This window comes from Magnolia sinica, chromosome 2 (assembly GCF_029962835.1).
Source record: "Magnolia sinica isolate HGM2019 chromosome 2, MsV1, whole genome shotgun sequence".
Classification (NCBI taxonomy): Eukaryota; Viridiplantae; Streptophyta; class Magnoliopsida; order Magnoliales; family Magnoliaceae; genus Magnolia; species Magnolia sinica.
In genome coordinates, this window is record NC_080574.1 from 138,303,806 (window position 1) to 138,320,772 (window position 16,967).

Here is a 16,967-nt window from a genome sequence, read left to right on the forward strand (position 1 = left end):
TCAAAAATAACATCCAATCACAATCCTTAACCATTTAACTGATTTTTTACAAAAAACGGAACTGGTCTCATTTCAATCATATCTTACATAGCACATAAACTGCACACATCACACAAATTCCCTGGCTTAATATAGGAAATCACCATCAAACTCTTCACAACTGTTTTAACTACCACGTGCTTATTTCGCCGGTAGCGACTTAGGATGGGTGGACTTACCTGTGATGGCCTTCTTCACTTTTGCAATTGAGTGCTTGACCTTCGATCCAACACCAGATAGTATGTTGTGAGATTTCTTGTGTGGTGGCTTCAGATCAATATCTCTAGCGGCTTCCACTATGACAGGAGCATCAGAGCCCGATTCGTCCTTTTTGTGTTCATCGTCTTCTTCCTCTTCTTCATCTGATTTCTCTTCCTCTGCTTGATGAGCTGCTGCCTGTTTGTTTCGCAATTCGTCTTCGTCAACTGCCGGGTGCCTTTCTTGCATCAAGTCTGCAGGCATCTTCATGTTATCTCTCTTAGATCTCTCTAGTAGATCGGATAAGCTAACCTTGCCTGAATCCGATTCTTTCAGTTCTTCTATCGAATCTTCTGTCGGAGCTTCTGTTCTCTCCTTAGCGGCTCTGCCGGGTGCCTTTTCTTCTAGTTTTGCTCCTTTCAGATCCGCCTCGACTTCCGAAGCTTCTCCAAGTTTCTGATCTTCTACTATGGCTTTTTGTGAAGTTTTTTCAATTAGGTCACAGGAATTTTGTAGAGTGGCTTTGTTGTCGTTGTCCTGCAAGATTTCTTTGGATCCCGCATGCTTCTCGCTTCCTTCTATCTGTGATGTTTCTTCACCTGAAGCCTGAGGAAATGAGAAAACATCAAAACTCCTGTTTAGGCTTTCCTCAGCTGTAAGAGTCACACTTTCCGTTTTCTCGCTTTCCGGGATAGTCACGAACTTCACATTCTCTTCTTTGCTTTCCAGAGTAGTTGTTTCTGTTGGTGCTGGATCTGTACTGTCAATTGCGGTGACTGTTTCATCACTCGGTGCTTCAGGCAACGAATCAGCGGTTTCTTCAATCTTCCCACCTTCGTCTGATCTGTGTGTAACGGACAGGCCATCTATATTCTTTTGCGGGTTTTCTTCTTCTTCAATTGCAATTTCTGCAGTCTCCCTCGCACCAACCTTTTCATGGCCCAGTTCTTCAAGCACCACGTCAGTGGTGTCCTGCAGCTTTTCGGGATCTTGCAGTTCATATGTAGATTCTTCGGGCCTTGGAATATGGATTTCTTCAACATCTTTCGGACCGATAATTTCTTGAATCTGCTCATCAGACTCCAAATCAGAGGCTTTGCCAGGTTTCTGGCCTTCTTTCTGTAAGATTTCGACCACTGAAGCCTTTGGAATAGGTGGAGAATCAAGGCCCATCTGCTGGTTTTCCTCATGCTTTGATGTTTCAGTTTCTCTGGTTTGATGAATCACCTCCTCCTTAAGCTTCTCTCTCTCTATTTCTCCTTTCGAGAAGCTCTCTTCAGCTGCTGCTTTCTCAAATGCAGCCTCTGTGATCTCTTCAGGCACCCAAATGGAAGCTTCAGTGGCATTTTCTTTCCGTAATATTTCAACACCTGAAGCCTTGGCGATGGCTGAAACGTCGGGACTCCTGTTTAGAACTTTGTCATCTTTTAGATTTGGGGCTTCTGCAGCATCACTTAAATTGCTTGTTTCACAAATGGAATCTGAATCATCAAAAGTGCTAACCTTCTCAACTTCGATGGGGCCTTCTGAAATTCTCACCTCATCCATGGCAACTTCAACATTCCTTTCATTTGCACTGATGGTTTCATGAATCTCTTCTTTGGCATCACATGCTTCTTCCCGTGTGATTTCTTCAGTTAATGTGGTTGTAATGGGAAAAACATCAGTGTTCTTATGTGAGGCTTTGTCATCCTCCACAATCACAGTTTCAATCTTTTCACTTGGTATTCCAGTCTTTGTGGTGTCATCTGCATCGTTTGTTTCCAAGCTCGGAACTTCACCTCTGACTGGTATAGTATCGAGTTCCTTAGCAGCTTTGTCTTCCCCAGTCATGTGTTTTTCAATGTTCTCGCTTGAATCAGCTGCCCCAAGTCCCATAGATGCCTGTATGACAGACAAAACTCTTTAACTTAAAATACATAAAAGGAAAAAGCAAACGAAGGAGATGGAATAGACAAAGATTTGGCTTTTTTTAATTCTAATCTAACCTCCTCGATGTGAACCCTGTTTGTTGCGGTTTCATTTGTTTCTTTTGTTTCACTTGTCTGACCTTCAGGCTCCAATTCGGCTGCGGCTTCCCCGACCTTCATGCTCTCGTTCTCATCTTCCTGGATGGTTTCTTCAACCGCTTCAACTCCGACAAATGCGGTATCGATGTCTGCAACACTGCTTTTCTGCTCTATGATCTGGTTTTCAGTGTTCTCATCTGCAACAGCTGTTTTGAGTCCCACAGATGTTTGGGAGGGTTCTTGAAGCTGCTCGCTTTCTGTTCTGTCTTCCTCCATGTCTGCATAAAGAGTTTCCTCCTCTTTTGCTATATCATCTGCTTTGTTGTCCCCGGTGTCAGTTTGCTTCGATTTGTCTTCAGAACCAAATTCACAAGATGTCTCAAGCTGCTCACTTTCTGTTCCATTTGCAGCTTTCACCTCATCTAAAACAGTACTTTCTGTGCTTTCGCTTAGTTCATTTGGTTCCTTGCAGCACTGTTCATCCTCCACTTGAGGAGTTTCTTTCTGTGTGCTTTCTTGCACTGAAGCTCGTGAATTAGGTAAAGCATCAACAGTTTTGTCGGGGCTTTCATCATCGTTCAAGATCTCAATCTTGGATGGACCCCCTTCTTCGGACACTGATTCCAAGGCCCTTTCAGGCTTCTTGTCTTCAGTGTCTTCCGTAGTGATATCCAGTACTATGCTCTTTTCTTCAGACACAAAACCAATGGCTTCCTGATGCTCTGCACCTCCTCCTTCCTGTTTGGTTTCTTCACCTGATGGTGTTTCAATAGGTGAAGAATCAATGACCTCATTTGGATTTTCATCACTCTTTAAGGTAACAGCTTCTATCTTCTCAGTTGAAAGTGTTGTTTCGAAGTTCCGTTCTGTGGACACTAAATCAGAAGCTTCGACCTGCATAATATCAAACAATTGAATTAGCAGTAAAGAAATAGAATGAAGAAAAGGGAAAGGATTAGACGTTCTTTTTTTCAACATTGATGTCTAGGGGGCAGACTTGGTAGTATCAGTATTGTTACAAGTATCAATGGCTGGGGATACGGAAACATGTATTGATATTATCGCTGATACCTGGAAATGTATCTCTCTGACCAAGGGAAACATTGGGGAAAATGGTGTGATTTTCAGTGAAACTTTAGGAGAAGCTAAACTACGCATATTTGCATGTTTAGGAATAAAAAATTGCAAAAAAGATAAATAATAAGTTACCATTTAATAGGGGCCTAGAAGCATGTACTGTTGTAAGAAATCAGTGCAATAGTAACCAAAATGAGTTCATTTCATACCAATAATAGTAGTAGAATTATAATAATCGCATAGGGGTCGTTTGGATGCCTGTCAAATCATTAAGTTGTAATCCGATTACAGGTGTAAAGTGTTTACAGACTGTCCTGTTTGGCTTTAAGTTGTAATTTTATTACAGGTAAACAGTTGTCTGTGTTTAGATAACTTGAAATCTGTTTACAGCTCGTAACTAGGTGTTCACGCACGATTGAGCTTGGAATGATAAATCCTTTAAAAATAATCAAATGACATATAAAATCTTCATTTAAGATAGATTATCAGAATAAGCCCAACTCAATAAAGCCCGTGGCTGTTCCTTACGCTAAACAAATCATTTGGTGGGCCACAAAAGTGGGCCCACTAATTCTAATTCCCTTTTATAACGAGAAACTATTGAATATAAATAATTAAGTAATTTAAGGCTTGAGATAATCTTGGCCATTGGATTTAAGAAGCCCTTTGTTTGATGAATAATACTCGATCTATGTGGAGGGAGTTAATGGACCATGCTAGATCTAAGCCATTCATGAAAAATCCTTTATTAATGGATGTCCCCGATTTCATTTCTTTTCTCAAGTAACGAAATGTTCTTTTCTGGTTCCTTAAACACAGAGAGAGAGAGAGCGAGAGAGAGAGAGAGAGAGAGAGATCAAACTAGGCGTGCGGCTTTGATTTTAGGTTTAATTAAACGAGAGAGAGAGAGAGAGAGAGAGAGAGAGAGAGAGAGAGAGAGAGAGAGAGAGAGAGAGAGAGAGAGGCTTCCAAACGACCCCTTAGAGTTGTTTCTAAATCAAAGAAAAAGCCATGCATCCATGCTTGCATACATAAACGCATCCATTAATGTCTATCCATCCATCAATATAGACAAACATTAATACATCGATCCCTCCATCCACGCATACGTACCCTAATAAATCCATCCATCCATGCATACGTACATACTTATATACGTGCATACATCCATACATATCCATCCATCCATCTGTCCATGCATACATACACTAATGCATCCATCCATGCATGCATGCAAACATGCATACATACAATTATACCTCCATCCATCGATGCATACAATACATGGTCCATCCAACCATCCATGCATGCACATGCACACATACATGATCCACCCACCCATGCATGCATACATTCACTAACACATCCATCCATCCATTCATAAATGCATACTTACATACAACCATACATGTCTATGCATCCATCCATGCATGCATGCACTAATGCATCCATCCATCCATGCATACAAACATGCATCCATGATCCATCCATACATGCATAACACATCCATCAATATGATATCCATTTATCCATCATCAATGCATACATCCACGCATATATCATACATTCATCCATAAATGCATATATAATTATGAAATAAAATAAATATTTTTTGTTTTCATAAATTTTAAAAATCCAAAAAATAATTTTTTTATTGAAAAATGCAACAAATCACTCGTCAACATCCATCCATTAAAAAGAAACATTAATAAGTTTTTCATGGAATAGTGTCATTTTAAAATAAAATTTTGTTTTTACATTTTCAAAAATTTAAATAAACTTTAAATAAATTTAAAATTCAAAATTGAAGAGGAAGTGGTTTAAATTCACTCCCCAACCAGATCCCCCCCCTTCCCCCCCACCCACACACACACAGAGTTTTTTTTTTCTTTCTAAAATTTGCAGATTTACGCATGTTTCCCCCCTTACATAAATTCCCCCCAAAATTGAGGGATTTGATTCATGGAAATGACAGAGGAGTGGTCGAATTTACTCCCCAACTAGATTAAAAAAAAAAAAAAAAACTAATTTCTATTTTTTTATTTTCGTAGATCCATGCATATTTTCCCCATTTTTTATTTTTTTCCCAAATCGAGGGACCTGATTCACGAAAACAGAAGAGGAGTGCTCGAAATCCACTCTCTAACCAAATCCCCAAATTCTCTATTTTTTAGAAGTTTTTTTTTGTCCATCATTTCTTGGATCTAGTCCATTGAGCTTTACCAAATGGGAGGTTCAATCTACATCAAAGGATGATGAAGTCCCGAAATCCACCCCCCACTCGGATTTGGAAAATTAGGAAAAAAAAAAAAAAAGAAGGATTTTTTCTCTCTGAATTTCTTTTTTCTTTTTTTGGGGGAGGGGGCGATAGTATTGCTAATATAGTCGAACCCTGGAATTTATGCGGAGGAAATATGGGCGATATTTTTGAAATATCGATAACTTGGTGATATATCACTGAGTTATTGCCAATACCTGGGATTTTCCCATTTGTGGTAGTTTCTGCACCACCAAGCTTATTGGCGATTTTAGGAACACTACTAAGGGGTCAATTGGCAGCATGGATTTGAATTCTGATTTAAGAATCCAAATCCTGGATTTTGCATGTGTCTGGCAAGCAGAAATTTCAGTCTTGTAGAACCCGGCAATTATGTTTTTGAGCTTGGATTTCGACTTAAGAGGGCCTTAAAAGAGATGAGGAGAGAGCCGTTATGACAGTTTGAGGATTGGAAATCAGATTGAAAATCCAGGATTTTGCACACCACCTTTTCTCTTCGATTTGAAAGGGGCAAATTTTTTGGATATTTGACATCCAGGATTTTGTTGGGGGGGGGGGTGTTGTGTTCTAGATTCCATTTCCTAACTCCCCAAAGTCCATGCTGCCTAAGGTTCAACCCAACTTACCAACTGAAAAAAGAGAGAGCGAAACATTGTGAGAAAAAAATTGCGCTACATTTCAGATTATTGTTTGGGGGAATACTAATAGTGCACAAGTTTTTGTACACACCATTACACATGAGTTCCCATTGTTACATGTGGTAGATGTGCACCATATCTAGGCCACTCGTCTAGAAGAGCCCACCATGTGTGTGTCTGATGGTCCAAAAATCAGGCTGGTTGGATGAGTGTAACTGCTCAATTGAGTAAAAGATGATCACCTTGCTTTTTTTTTTTTTTTAATCCTGATCCATTCCAACCGAACGATTAGGATTCTCTGGTTGGCCTGATCTTTGGGCCATGACCCACATATGGTGTGTCCAGGCAGATTAGTGATCTTCTACATATCTGCCACATGTTGCCATGGAAACTCAAGTTCAAAAAGTTTGTGATTAGCAGCAAATGTTAACTGACCTCTTCACTTTGTGAATCCGTTATGGTATGAGTTGTATCATTAACTTCGCAACTCTGTTCTTCAGCCTCGGAATGACATGTTGCTTCATCAAGCTTCTTGTGCTCCTTCAGTGCCTCCTGAAAGCTTTCTTCAACTGCTTCATCTTTACTGGATAAAGTATCGAGGTCCTTTACAGCTCTCTCTTCCTCTATCATCTGTTTTTCACTGTTTTCACATCCACTAGCTGCCTCAAGCCCCTCAGGCACCTGGGAAACAGATAAAGCTTCAATTTAAAGAATGAAAACAAATGAGAAAAGGAAAAGAAACGAAAGAAATTCAAGTTTATATTGGATTTGACCTCCACATTTGAATTTTCGATCTCTGTGATGTCCTCTGTTTTGTGACTCTGATCATTGGCCTCCATCTCAGCTGTTTTTTCCTCGAGCTTCTGGGACTCACTTTCTTGGATTGGTTCTTCTCCAACAGATGCCCTATCCAGACTCTTAACAGCATCTTCTTCCTCTATGATCTGTTTTTCGATCTCAAGTTTCTCAGACACCGTATCCAAGGGAGTTTCAGCTGATGTAGTTTTAACGGGTGAAGCATCAATGATCACATTCGGGTCTTCATCACCCTTTAAGGTGACAGTTTCGATCTTCTCAGTTGAAGCCGTTGTTTCAAAGTCCTGCTCTTTTGTCACTAGATTCAAAGCTTTGACCTACATAAAATTTAAAGCTTTAACTTAACAATTTAAAAATAGAGAAAAAGTAATGAAGATAAGAGATAACCACTACATTTTTTTTTGGGCAACTCATATCTGTATTTCCTCTTTGTGACACATACCCCATTCCTTTCAACTTTTGGTATTAGAATAGTACACTTTTATTCTATTCAGTTACCAAAAACTATAGAGGGTGTATGTATAGAAAACTGTGCACATATCATTCCTATTCATACTACTATGTATCTTTTTTTGAGCATTCATATTACTATGTATATGACCTCTTTGTCTTGTCCAGTCTGTGTGGTATCAATGGTATCTTTTTCTTCAGAATCCTTATCTTCAATCTCCAAATGAGGTGTTGCTTCCTCGAGCTTCTTTTTCTCCTTCAGGTCTTCTAGAATGCTTTCTTCTGCTGATTCATCTTTAGCAGATAAAGAATCAAGGTCCGTAACAGCATCCTCTTCTTCCATTAGAGGCTTTTCAATGTCCTTAACCACGACAGCTGCCTCATGTCCTTTGGACACCTGTATAACAGATCAACTTCAAATTAACAGACAGAAAATTAAAAAGATGAAAAGGAAATGCTTCAATTTGTGTATTTGATGTGATGTCTTCATTCAGAATTGTGACCTCTGTGATATTGTTTACATCATTTGTGTGGCAACTCTGATCTTCGGCCTCCAATTCAAAAGTCGCTTCCTTGGGCTTCTCGCATTCTTCACTTTCTTGAGCCGGTTCATCTATTGTAGATGCAGTATCAACACCCTTAATGGTAACCTCTTCCTCTATTGTCTGTTTCTGAGTGTCCTCACCCACGCCTGCTCTCTCGAGTTCCACAGGCAATCTGTCCAAGGTATATTCAGTAGATGCAGTTTTAACAGGCGAAGCATTGGTCATCTCATTTTGGTCTCCATCACCCTTAGACCCCACTGATTCTATTGCCTCAGTTGAACTTGTTGTTTCGAAATCCTGCTCTTTGGGCACTAAATAAGAAGCTTTAACCTATATAACATTCAGCAATTCAATTTAAGAATTAAGAAGTAGAGAAAAGGAAAAGAAAAGAGAGATGAAGCTCATTTCATATTATTATGTGTAACCTCTTCATTTTGGCTGCTCTTTGTGGGATCAATTGCATCATCTGATTCATAATGCTGATCTTCAGCCTCCAATTGAGGTGTTGCTTCCTCGTGCTTCTTGTGCTCATCTTCTTGAAAGTTTTCTTCGACCGCGGCAGCTCTAGTGGATGAAGTGTTGAGGTCCTTAACAACACCCTCTTCTTCTGTTGTCTGTTTTTCAACATTCTCACCTGCATCAGCTGCCTTATATACCTCGAAGACCTGTATAAAACATGCATTTTATGATTAAGAAAAGAAGAATAAGGAATATGGAAAGACAAAAGCTTCAAGCCCTCAATTCTTATATTCAGTAGGACCTCTTCATTTGGAATATCGATTACGTCATTGGTTTTGCAAGTCTGATCTTCCACCTCCATTCTAGATGTTACTTCATCAAGCTTCTTGCACTGGCTTTCTTCAACTGGTTCTCCTTGGACAGATACACCATCGACGCCCTTAACAGTACCCTTTATGATGTGTTTTTCACTGTCCTCACCACCGCCGGTAGTCTCAGGTCCCTCAGACACCGATTCCAGTGGTTCATCAGACATTGCGATTTTAACAGATGAAGCATCAATGGTCTCATTTGGGTCTTCAGTAGCCTTTAAAATCACAGTTTCTATCTTCTCAGTTGAAGCTATTGTTTCCAAGTCCCTCTCTTCAGACACTAAATCAGAAGCTTGAACCTGTATAACACGAAAGTTTCAACTTCACAATGGGAGGAAACAAAAAAGTGGGAAAAGAAAAAGAGGTTATACAGCATGTCTCTGACCTCTTCATTTTGCCCGTCCTTTGCGGCCTCACTTGTATCATTTGCTTTGCAGCTCTGTTCTTCAGCCTCCAAGTGATGTGTTGGTTCCTCAAGCTTCTCGTGCTTCTTCTCATCTTCTTGAGTGCTTTCTTTGACTGGTTTGTCTGTAGCAGAAATAGCATAGAGGTCTCCAATGCCCCCCTCTTCCTTTGTTTGTTTTTCAACGTTCTCACTCGCATCAGCTACCACAAGTGCCTCAGACACCTGTACAACAAATAAAGCTTCAATTAGTGAGAAGAAAAAGTTAAAATCACAAGGAAAAGCTTCAGAATGTTATTTGGGAACTGATATCTACACCATTTCTCTTTCATACATGTATCATGTACCTCTCTTTCAACTTTTTGAGTTAGAACAGTACACTGTAGCGCCATTCTAATACCAAAACCCGAGGAGAAGGGTGTATGTATTTGTATGTTTTATCTGACCTCTTCATGTGGAAAAGTGATTTCCAGGATGTCATATGTATTGCAACTCAGACACTTTTAGTCTATTCAGTTACCAAAAACTATAGAGGGTGTATGTATAGAAAACTGTGCACATGTCATTCCTATTCATATTACTATGTATATGACCTCTTTGTGTTGTCCAGTCTGTGTGGTATCAATGGTATCTTTTTCTTCAGAATCCTTATCTTCAATCTCCAAATGAGGTGTTGCTTCCTCGAGCTTCTTGTTCCCCTTCAGGTCTTCTAGAATGCTTTCTTTGGCCAATTCACCTTTAGCAGATAAAGAATCAAGGTCCATAACAGCATCCTCTTCTTCCATTAGAGGCTTTTCAATGTCCTTGCCCACGACAGCTGCCTCATGTCCTTCGGACACCTGTATAACAGATCAACTTCAAATTAACAGACAGAAAATTAAAAAGAAGAAAAGGAAATGCTTCAATTTGTGTATTTGATGTGATGTCTTCATTCAGAATTGTGACCTCCGTGATATTGTTTACATCATTTGTGTGGCAACTCTGATCTTCGGCCTCCAATTCAAAAGTCGCTTCCTTGGGCTTCTCGCATTCTTCACTTTCTTGAGCCTGTTCATCTATGATAGATGCAGTATCAACACCCTTAACGGTAACCTCTTCCTCTATTGTCTGTTTCTGAGTGTCCTCACCCTCGCCTGCTATCTCGAGTTCCACAGGCAATCTGTCCAAGGTATGTTCAGTAGATGCAGTTTTAACAGGCGAAGCATCGGTCATCTCATTTTGGTCTCCATCACCCTTAGACCCCACTGATTCTATTGCCTCAGTTGAACTTGTTGTTTCGAACTCCTGCTCTTTGGGCACTAAATAAGAAGCTTTAACCTATATAACATTCAGCAATTCAATTTAAGAATTAAGAAGTAGAGAAAAGGAAAAGAAAAGAGAGATGAAGCTCATTTCATATTATTATGTGTAACCTCTTCATTTTGGCTGCTCTTTGTGGGATCAATTGCATCATCTGATTCATAATGCTGATCTTCAGCCTCCAATTGAGGTGTTGCTTCCTCGTGCTTCTTGTGCTCATCTTCTTGAAAGTTTTCTTCAACCGCCGCAGCTCTAGTGGATGAAGTGTTGAGGTCCTTAACAACACCCTCTTCTTCTATTGTCTGTTTTTCAACATTCTCACCTGCATCAGCTGCCTTATATACCTCGAACACCTGTATAACACATGCATTTTATGAATAAGAAAAGAAGAATAAGGAGTATGGAAAGACAAAAGCTTCAAGCCCTCAATTCTTATATTCAGTAGGACCTCTTCATTTGGAATATCGATTATGTCATTGGTTTTGCAAGTCTGATCTTCCACCTCCATTTTAGATGTTACTTCATCAAGCTTCTTGCACTGGCTTTCTTCAACTGGTTCTCCTTGGACAGATACATCATCGACACCCTTAACAGTACCCTCTATGATGTGTTTTTCGCTGTCCTCACCACCGCCGGTAGTCTCAGGTCCCTCAGACACCGATTCCAGTGGTTCATCAGACATTGCGATTTTAACAGATGAAGCATCAATGGTCTCATTTGGGTCTTCAGCAGCCTTTAAAATCACAGTTTCTATCTTCTCAGTTGAAGCTATTGTTTCCAAGTCCCTCTCTTCAGACACTAAATCAGAAGCTTGGACCTGTATAACACGTAAGTTTCAACTTCACAATGGGAGGAAACAAAAAAGTGGGAAAAGAAAAGAGGTTATACAGCATGTCTCTGACCTCTTCATTTTGCCCGTCCTTTGCGGCCTCACTTGTATCATTTGCTTTGCAGCTCTGTTCTTCAGCCTCCAAGTGATGTGTTGGTTCCTCAAGCTTCTCGTGCTTCTTCTCATCTTCTTGAGTGCTTTCTTTGACTGGTTTGTCTGTAGCAGAAATAGTATAGAGGTCTCCAATGCCCCCCTCTTCCTTTGTTTGTTTTTCAACGTTCTCACTCTCATCAGCTACCGCAAGTGCCTCAGACACCTGTACAACAAATAAAGCTTCAATTAGTGAGAAGAAAAAGGAAAAATCACAAGGAAAAGCTTCAGAATGTTATTTGGGAACTGATATCTACACCATTTCTCTTTCATACATGTATCATGTACCTCTCTTTCAACTTTTTGAGTTAGAACGGTACACTGTAGCGCTATTCTAATACCAAAACCAGAGGAGAAGGGTGTATGTATTTGTATATTTTATCTGACCTCTTCATGTGGTAGTGTGATTTCTGGGATGTCATTTGTATTGCAACTCAGATCTTCATTGTCTGATTTGGGTGTTACTCCTTCAGGCATTCTGTGCTCACTTTCTTCCAAGCTTTCTTTAACCTTTTCATCTCTAGCCGGTACGGTGTCGTTGCCCTTGCCTGTACCCTCTTCCTCTATGACCCGTTTTTCAATCTCCTCACTTTCGTGAGCAGTCTCGAGCACATTTGACACGATGTCAGCGGGTTTTTCAAGTTGATCATATTCCGTTCCATCATTTTGCAATGAAGTGTCATCGTTCTTTGGCATCTCCTCTTCTCTATTCTCCAAGGCAACAGATTTCTCTGGTTTATCTCCAGAATCCAATTCCTTCCCGACTTCCACATTTTCTGTTTGTAAGCATGATCCTAATGTTTCCCTGTCCGGGGTCTTCTCTTCTTCTAGAGCCACACTTTCCATGCTTTCACTCACTTCAACTACTCCGCCGGTTTGCTCGTTGGCTACTGAAGGTAGAGTATCGGTGGTTTCCATCGCAGTGATTTTCTCATGGCTCTTATCTTCGGAAACTGACTCAGAGGCACTTTCGAGCTTCTCAGGCTCAGTAACTTCAGGCACAAAGTCGAAGGCTTCATCTTGCTTCTCACCTCTTTCTTCCCGTGTGGCTTCTTCAACTACTGCATTACTAACAGTTAAATTATCGATGTTCTTGTTCGGGTTCTCCTCCTCCTTCGTTTCATCAGTTTCAATCTCATTGGTTGGATCAAGTGTCCTCAGATTCTGCTTTATAGATATGATGTCAGTACAGGCTTCATTTTCAACACACAAACAAAGAGGAATGATCACCTACAACTGGTTGCATTAGAACTTCACATGACAACCAGATCATGTCAACTTGTCCTGTGTGTAGGACATCTGAGCCCTGGATAAAGTGGGACCCACCATGAAGTTTGCCAAAAGTCAGTCTGCTTCATTCATCAAGCAGGACACTCTGTATGAACAATGAATGGTTTAAGTCAGACATGCCAGTGGTCTGATTTGATGTGCACATGTGGTCTGGCCGATGGAAGACCTGCCCCTTTTCTGTGCCAGGCGACCTCACTTCTTGGATGGCCTACACACTTTGACATGTTGGCATGTGACTGGGTCCCTTGTGAACTTCACACGCAACTGGTTGTATGTGTTCCTCTCTATCTACCTATGTCTATATGTATGTGTGTGCGCGTGCGTGCTGACCACCACCACCACCACCACCAACATCATGCCTTTCTCCCAACATTTTGGGGTTGGCTTTTTCATGGTACATTAGCAAAGTGTTATGATTGGATGCGCACTAAACATCAACCTGTCTTTTTCCTGTGTGAGCATGTGCGTGCATGCATGGGCAGTTGGTGGTAGGGGTGGAGGTGCGTGTGTGAATAGATGCAAACTAAACTGCACATGGGTGTGTGCATAGATGCAAACTAAACTTCACACGGGTGTGTGTGCGTGCGTGCGTGTGTGTGTGTGTATGTGAAAGAAAAGTGTGTGGGTGTGTGTGTGAAAACATACATATCTATCATCAAAAAAATGTGCAAAACACATAAAATAAAAGGAGCATTCACACGGGTGTGCGTGCGTGCGTGCGTGTGTGTGTGTGTATGTGAAAGAAAAGTGTGTGGGTGTGTGTGTGAAAACATACATATCTATCATCAAAAAAATGTGCAAAACACATAAAATAAAAGGAGCATGATGCAAACTAAACTTCACATGCGTGTGTATATGCATGTGTATGTGTGTATGGTTTGCATGCTTGCATGTGTGCGCGAAAAAGAAAAACTATATGTGTATGTATGTTACCAAGAAAACACGCACCCACATAAAATGGAAGAAGAGCAGCTAAGCAATAAATGCATTATAAAAAATGAAAAATCTTCGACATTATAAGAACAAAGAGAAGAAAGAAACTTCATAGTGTATGAGAATCTAACCTCTTCATTCGTTGTTTCATTTGTGGTGTTATAGGAAACGCAATGCAACTCAGCTGCTCCATGCTCCAGCAACTCACCTCCCTTCCCGTCTTCCTTAAAGCTTTCTTCAAGGTTCTTGACTGGGACCTCCTCTTTCTCCAGGGCATCTTTTTCAGTGTCTGCCCTCCCACCAGCTGTTTCAAATTCCTCAGGCGCTGTGTCAGAGGTTTTTCCAATCTTCTCACCCTCCAATGTGTCTTTGTTTGAGCTGGGCTCTGAAGCTTCCCCATCATTTGAAATCTTTCCAGCATTGATAATTTCAGACAATTTCTGCTCGGGATGCTCATAATCCTTGTCAAGTGTCTTCACTTCTGTTTCCTCTATTTGTAAGCTTGTTCCAGCTATTGCCTCACTCTTTTCTATCTTTTTCTCAGTATTCTCTTCCAACACATCTGCGGGGGCTCCTTTTCGTGTGGTCTCTTCAACTGAAGCTTCCACCGTTGATGGAGAATCAATCTTCGCATCACAGCTCACATTGCTTTCTGATATCTCGATTTTTGCTGGTTCAGCCTCTGCAACTGTTTCTATGGTCTCATCTTCAGAAACCGAATCGAAGGCTTTCTCGCCCTGAGCCTGTGTTGCAGCTGCTATATCATGTCTTTTGTTCTGGGTCTCTTCGGTTTCTGCTGCTTCTTTCTGTGAGCATATCTCTTCTTCTTTAGCAGATAAAGTATCAAGGTCCTTGACAGCTCTCTCTTCCTCTATCGTCTGTTTTTCACTGTTTTCACATCCACCAGCTGCCTCAAGTACCTCAGGCACCTGGGAAACAGATAAAGCTTTAATTTAAAGAATGAAAACAGATGAGAAAGGAAAAGAAATGAGGGAAATTCAAGTTTATATTGGGTTTGACCTCCATGTTCGAATTATTGATCTCTCTGTTGTCATCTGTTTTATGACTCTGATCATTGGCCTCCATCTCAGGTGTTTTTTCCTCAAGCTTCTGGGACTCACTTTCTTCAAATGGTTCTTCTCCAACAGATGCACTATCAAGACTCTTAGCAGTGCCTTCTTCCTCAGTGATCTGTTTTTCGATCTCCTCACCTCTGTCAATTGTCCCAAGTTCCTCGGACACTGTGTTCAAGGGAATTTCAGCTGATGTAGTTGTAACAGGTGAAGCATCAATGATCACATTTGGGTCTTCAAGACCCCTTAGGGTGACAGTTTCTATCTTCTCAGCTGAAGCCGTTGTTTCGAAGTCGCGCTCTTTGGACACTAAATCCGAAACTTTAACCTACAAAAAATTTAGAGCTTTAACTTGACAATGAAAAAATAGAGAAAAAGGAATGAAGATAAGAGATAACGGCTACATTTTTTATTGGGGAACTCATATCTGTATTCTCTGTCACTCATACCCCATTCCTTTCAACTTTTGGTATTAGAATAGTACACTTTTGTTCTATTCAGTTACCAAAAACTATAAAGGGTGTATGTATAGAAAACAGTGCACATATCATTCCAATTCATATTATTATGTGTGCGACCTCTTCGTCTTGCCCATTCTGTGTGGTATCAATGGTATCGTTTGCTTTGGAACCCACATCTTCAATCTCCAAAAGAGTTGTTGCTTCCTCGAGCTTCTTGTGCTCCTTTAGGTCTTCTTGAATGCTTTCTTCAGCTGATTCATCTTTAGCAGATAAAGAATCAAGGTCCTTAACAGCACCCACTTCTTCCATTAGAGGCTTTTCAATGTCCTTACCCGTGACAGTTGCCTCATGTCCTTCGGACACCTGTATAACAGAAAGCTTCTAATTAACAGATGGAAAATTAAAAAGAAGAAAAAGGAAAGCTTCAATTTGTGTATTCAATGTGATGTCTTCATTCAGAATTGTGACCTTGGTGATATTGGTTACATCATTTGTGTGGTAACTCTGATCTTCGGCCTCCAATTCAAAAGTTGCTTCCTTGGGCTTCTTGCACTCTTCACTTTCTTGAACTGGTTCATCTATGATGGATACAGTATCAATGCCCTTGACGGTACCTTCTTCCTCTATTATGTGTTTCTGAGCATCCTTGTCTCTGCCTGCTGTCTCGAGTCCCTCAGACACCATGCCCAAGGGATTTTCAGTTGATGCGGTTTCAACAGGTAAAGCATCAGCGATCTTATGTGTGTCTTCCTCACCCTTAGAGGTCGCGGTTTCTATCGCTTCAGTTGAGCTTGTTGTTGACACTAAATCAGAAGCTTCAACCTACATAACATTCAACAATTCAATTTAAGAATTAAGAAATAGAGGAAAGGAAAAGGAAAGTATACAGCTACATTTTCACATTATTATGTGTGACCTCTTCATTCTGGCCACTCTTTGTGGGATCAATTCCATCGTTTGATTCATCATGCCCATCCTCCGCTGCTGACTGAGGTGTTGCTTCCTCGAGCTCCTTGTGCTCAACTTCTTGTAAGTTTTCTTCAACCATTACTGCTGTAGTGGATGAAGTGTTGAGGTCCTTAACAACACCCTCTTCTTCTGTTTTCTGTTTTTGAACGTTCTCACTTGCAGCAGCTGCCATAAGGCCCTCGGACACCTGTGTAACACATGCATTTTATGAATAAGAAAAGAAGAGCAAAGAATAAGGAAAGACAAAATCTTCAAGCCTTTAATTGTTGTATTCGATAGGACCTTTTCATTTGGAATGTTGATTATGTCATTTGTTCTGCAACTCTGATCTTCTGCCTCAAATTCAGGTGTTGCTTCCTCAAACTTCTTGCACTGGATTTCTTCAACCGATTCATCTTGGACAGGTACATCATCAATGCCCTTAACGGTACCCTCTTCTTCTATTATCTGTTTCTGAGCGTCCTTGCATACGCCTGCTGTCTCGATTCCCTCAGGCACTGTGTTCGAGGGATTTTCAATCGATGCAGTTTTAACAGGTGAAGCATCGCTCATCTCATTTGGGTTTTCGTCACTCTTAGTGGTCACAGATTCTATCGCCTCAGTTGGACCTGTTGTTTCATACTCTTGCTCTTTGGACACTAAATCAGAAGCTTCAACCTATATAACATTTAACGATGCAA

The 16,967-nt window shown here is 40.6% G+C and overlaps 1 protein-coding gene and 1 long non-coding RNA gene across 7 annotated transcripts in view; one reads left to right on the forward strand and one right to left on the reverse strand.

Moving 5' to 3' along the window:
• LOC131237902 (uncharacterized) overlaps positions 1–16,967 on the reverse strand; it is a 24,753-nt gene continuing 7,786 nt past the window's right edge. For 2 of the 6 annotated variants that reach the window (XM_058235955.1, XM_058235958.1), the window contains 21 exons: positions 16,570–16,944; positions 16,220–16,474; positions 15,787–16,140; positions 15,436–15,681; positions 14,805–15,185; positions 13,916–14,713; positions 11,949–12,725; positions 11,485–11,727; positions 11,031–11,399; positions 10,696–10,935; positions 10,229–10,600; positions 9,877–10,122; positions 9,266–9,508; positions 8,811–9,179; positions 8,476–8,715; positions 8,009–8,380; positions 7,657–7,902; positions 7,013–7,372; positions 6,675–6,920; positions 2,226–3,140; positions 1–2,121 (listed from right to left, as the gene is read on the reverse strand). In XM_058235955.1, the coding sequence (XP_058091938.1) occupies positions 181–2,121; positions 2,226–3,140; positions 6,675–6,920; positions 7,013–7,372; positions 7,657–7,902; positions 8,009–8,380; positions 8,476–8,715; positions 8,811–9,179; positions 9,266–9,508; positions 9,877–10,122; positions 10,229–10,600; positions 10,696–10,935; positions 11,031–11,399; positions 11,485–11,727; positions 11,949–12,725; positions 13,916–14,713; positions 14,805–15,185; positions 15,436–15,681; positions 15,787–16,140; positions 16,220–16,474; positions 16,570–16,944 (9,588 nt within the window). In that variant the 3' untranslated portion in view covers positions 1–180. The remainder of the gene's footprint in view (positions 2,122–2,225; positions 3,141–6,674; positions 6,921–7,012; positions 7,373–7,656; positions 7,903–8,008; positions 8,381–8,475; positions 8,716–8,810; positions 9,180–9,265; positions 9,509–9,876; positions 10,123–10,228; positions 10,601–10,695; positions 10,936–11,030; positions 11,400–11,484; positions 11,728–11,948; positions 12,726–13,915; positions 14,714–14,804; positions 15,186–15,435; positions 15,682–15,786; positions 16,141–16,219; positions 16,475–16,569; positions 16,945–16,967) is intronic. The other 4 variants (XM_058235954.1, XM_058235952.1, XM_058235953.1 and 1 more) reach the window with 4 other exon arrangements.
• Positions 16,633–16,967, forward strand: part of LOC131237903 (uncharacterized) — a 21,265-nt gene continuing 20,930 nt past the window's right edge. Inside the window, exon 1 of the long non-coding RNA XR_009167456.1 lies at positions 16,633–16,691. This is a non-coding gene — a long non-coding RNA (uncharacterized LOC131237903). The remainder of the gene's footprint in view (positions 16,692–16,967) is intronic.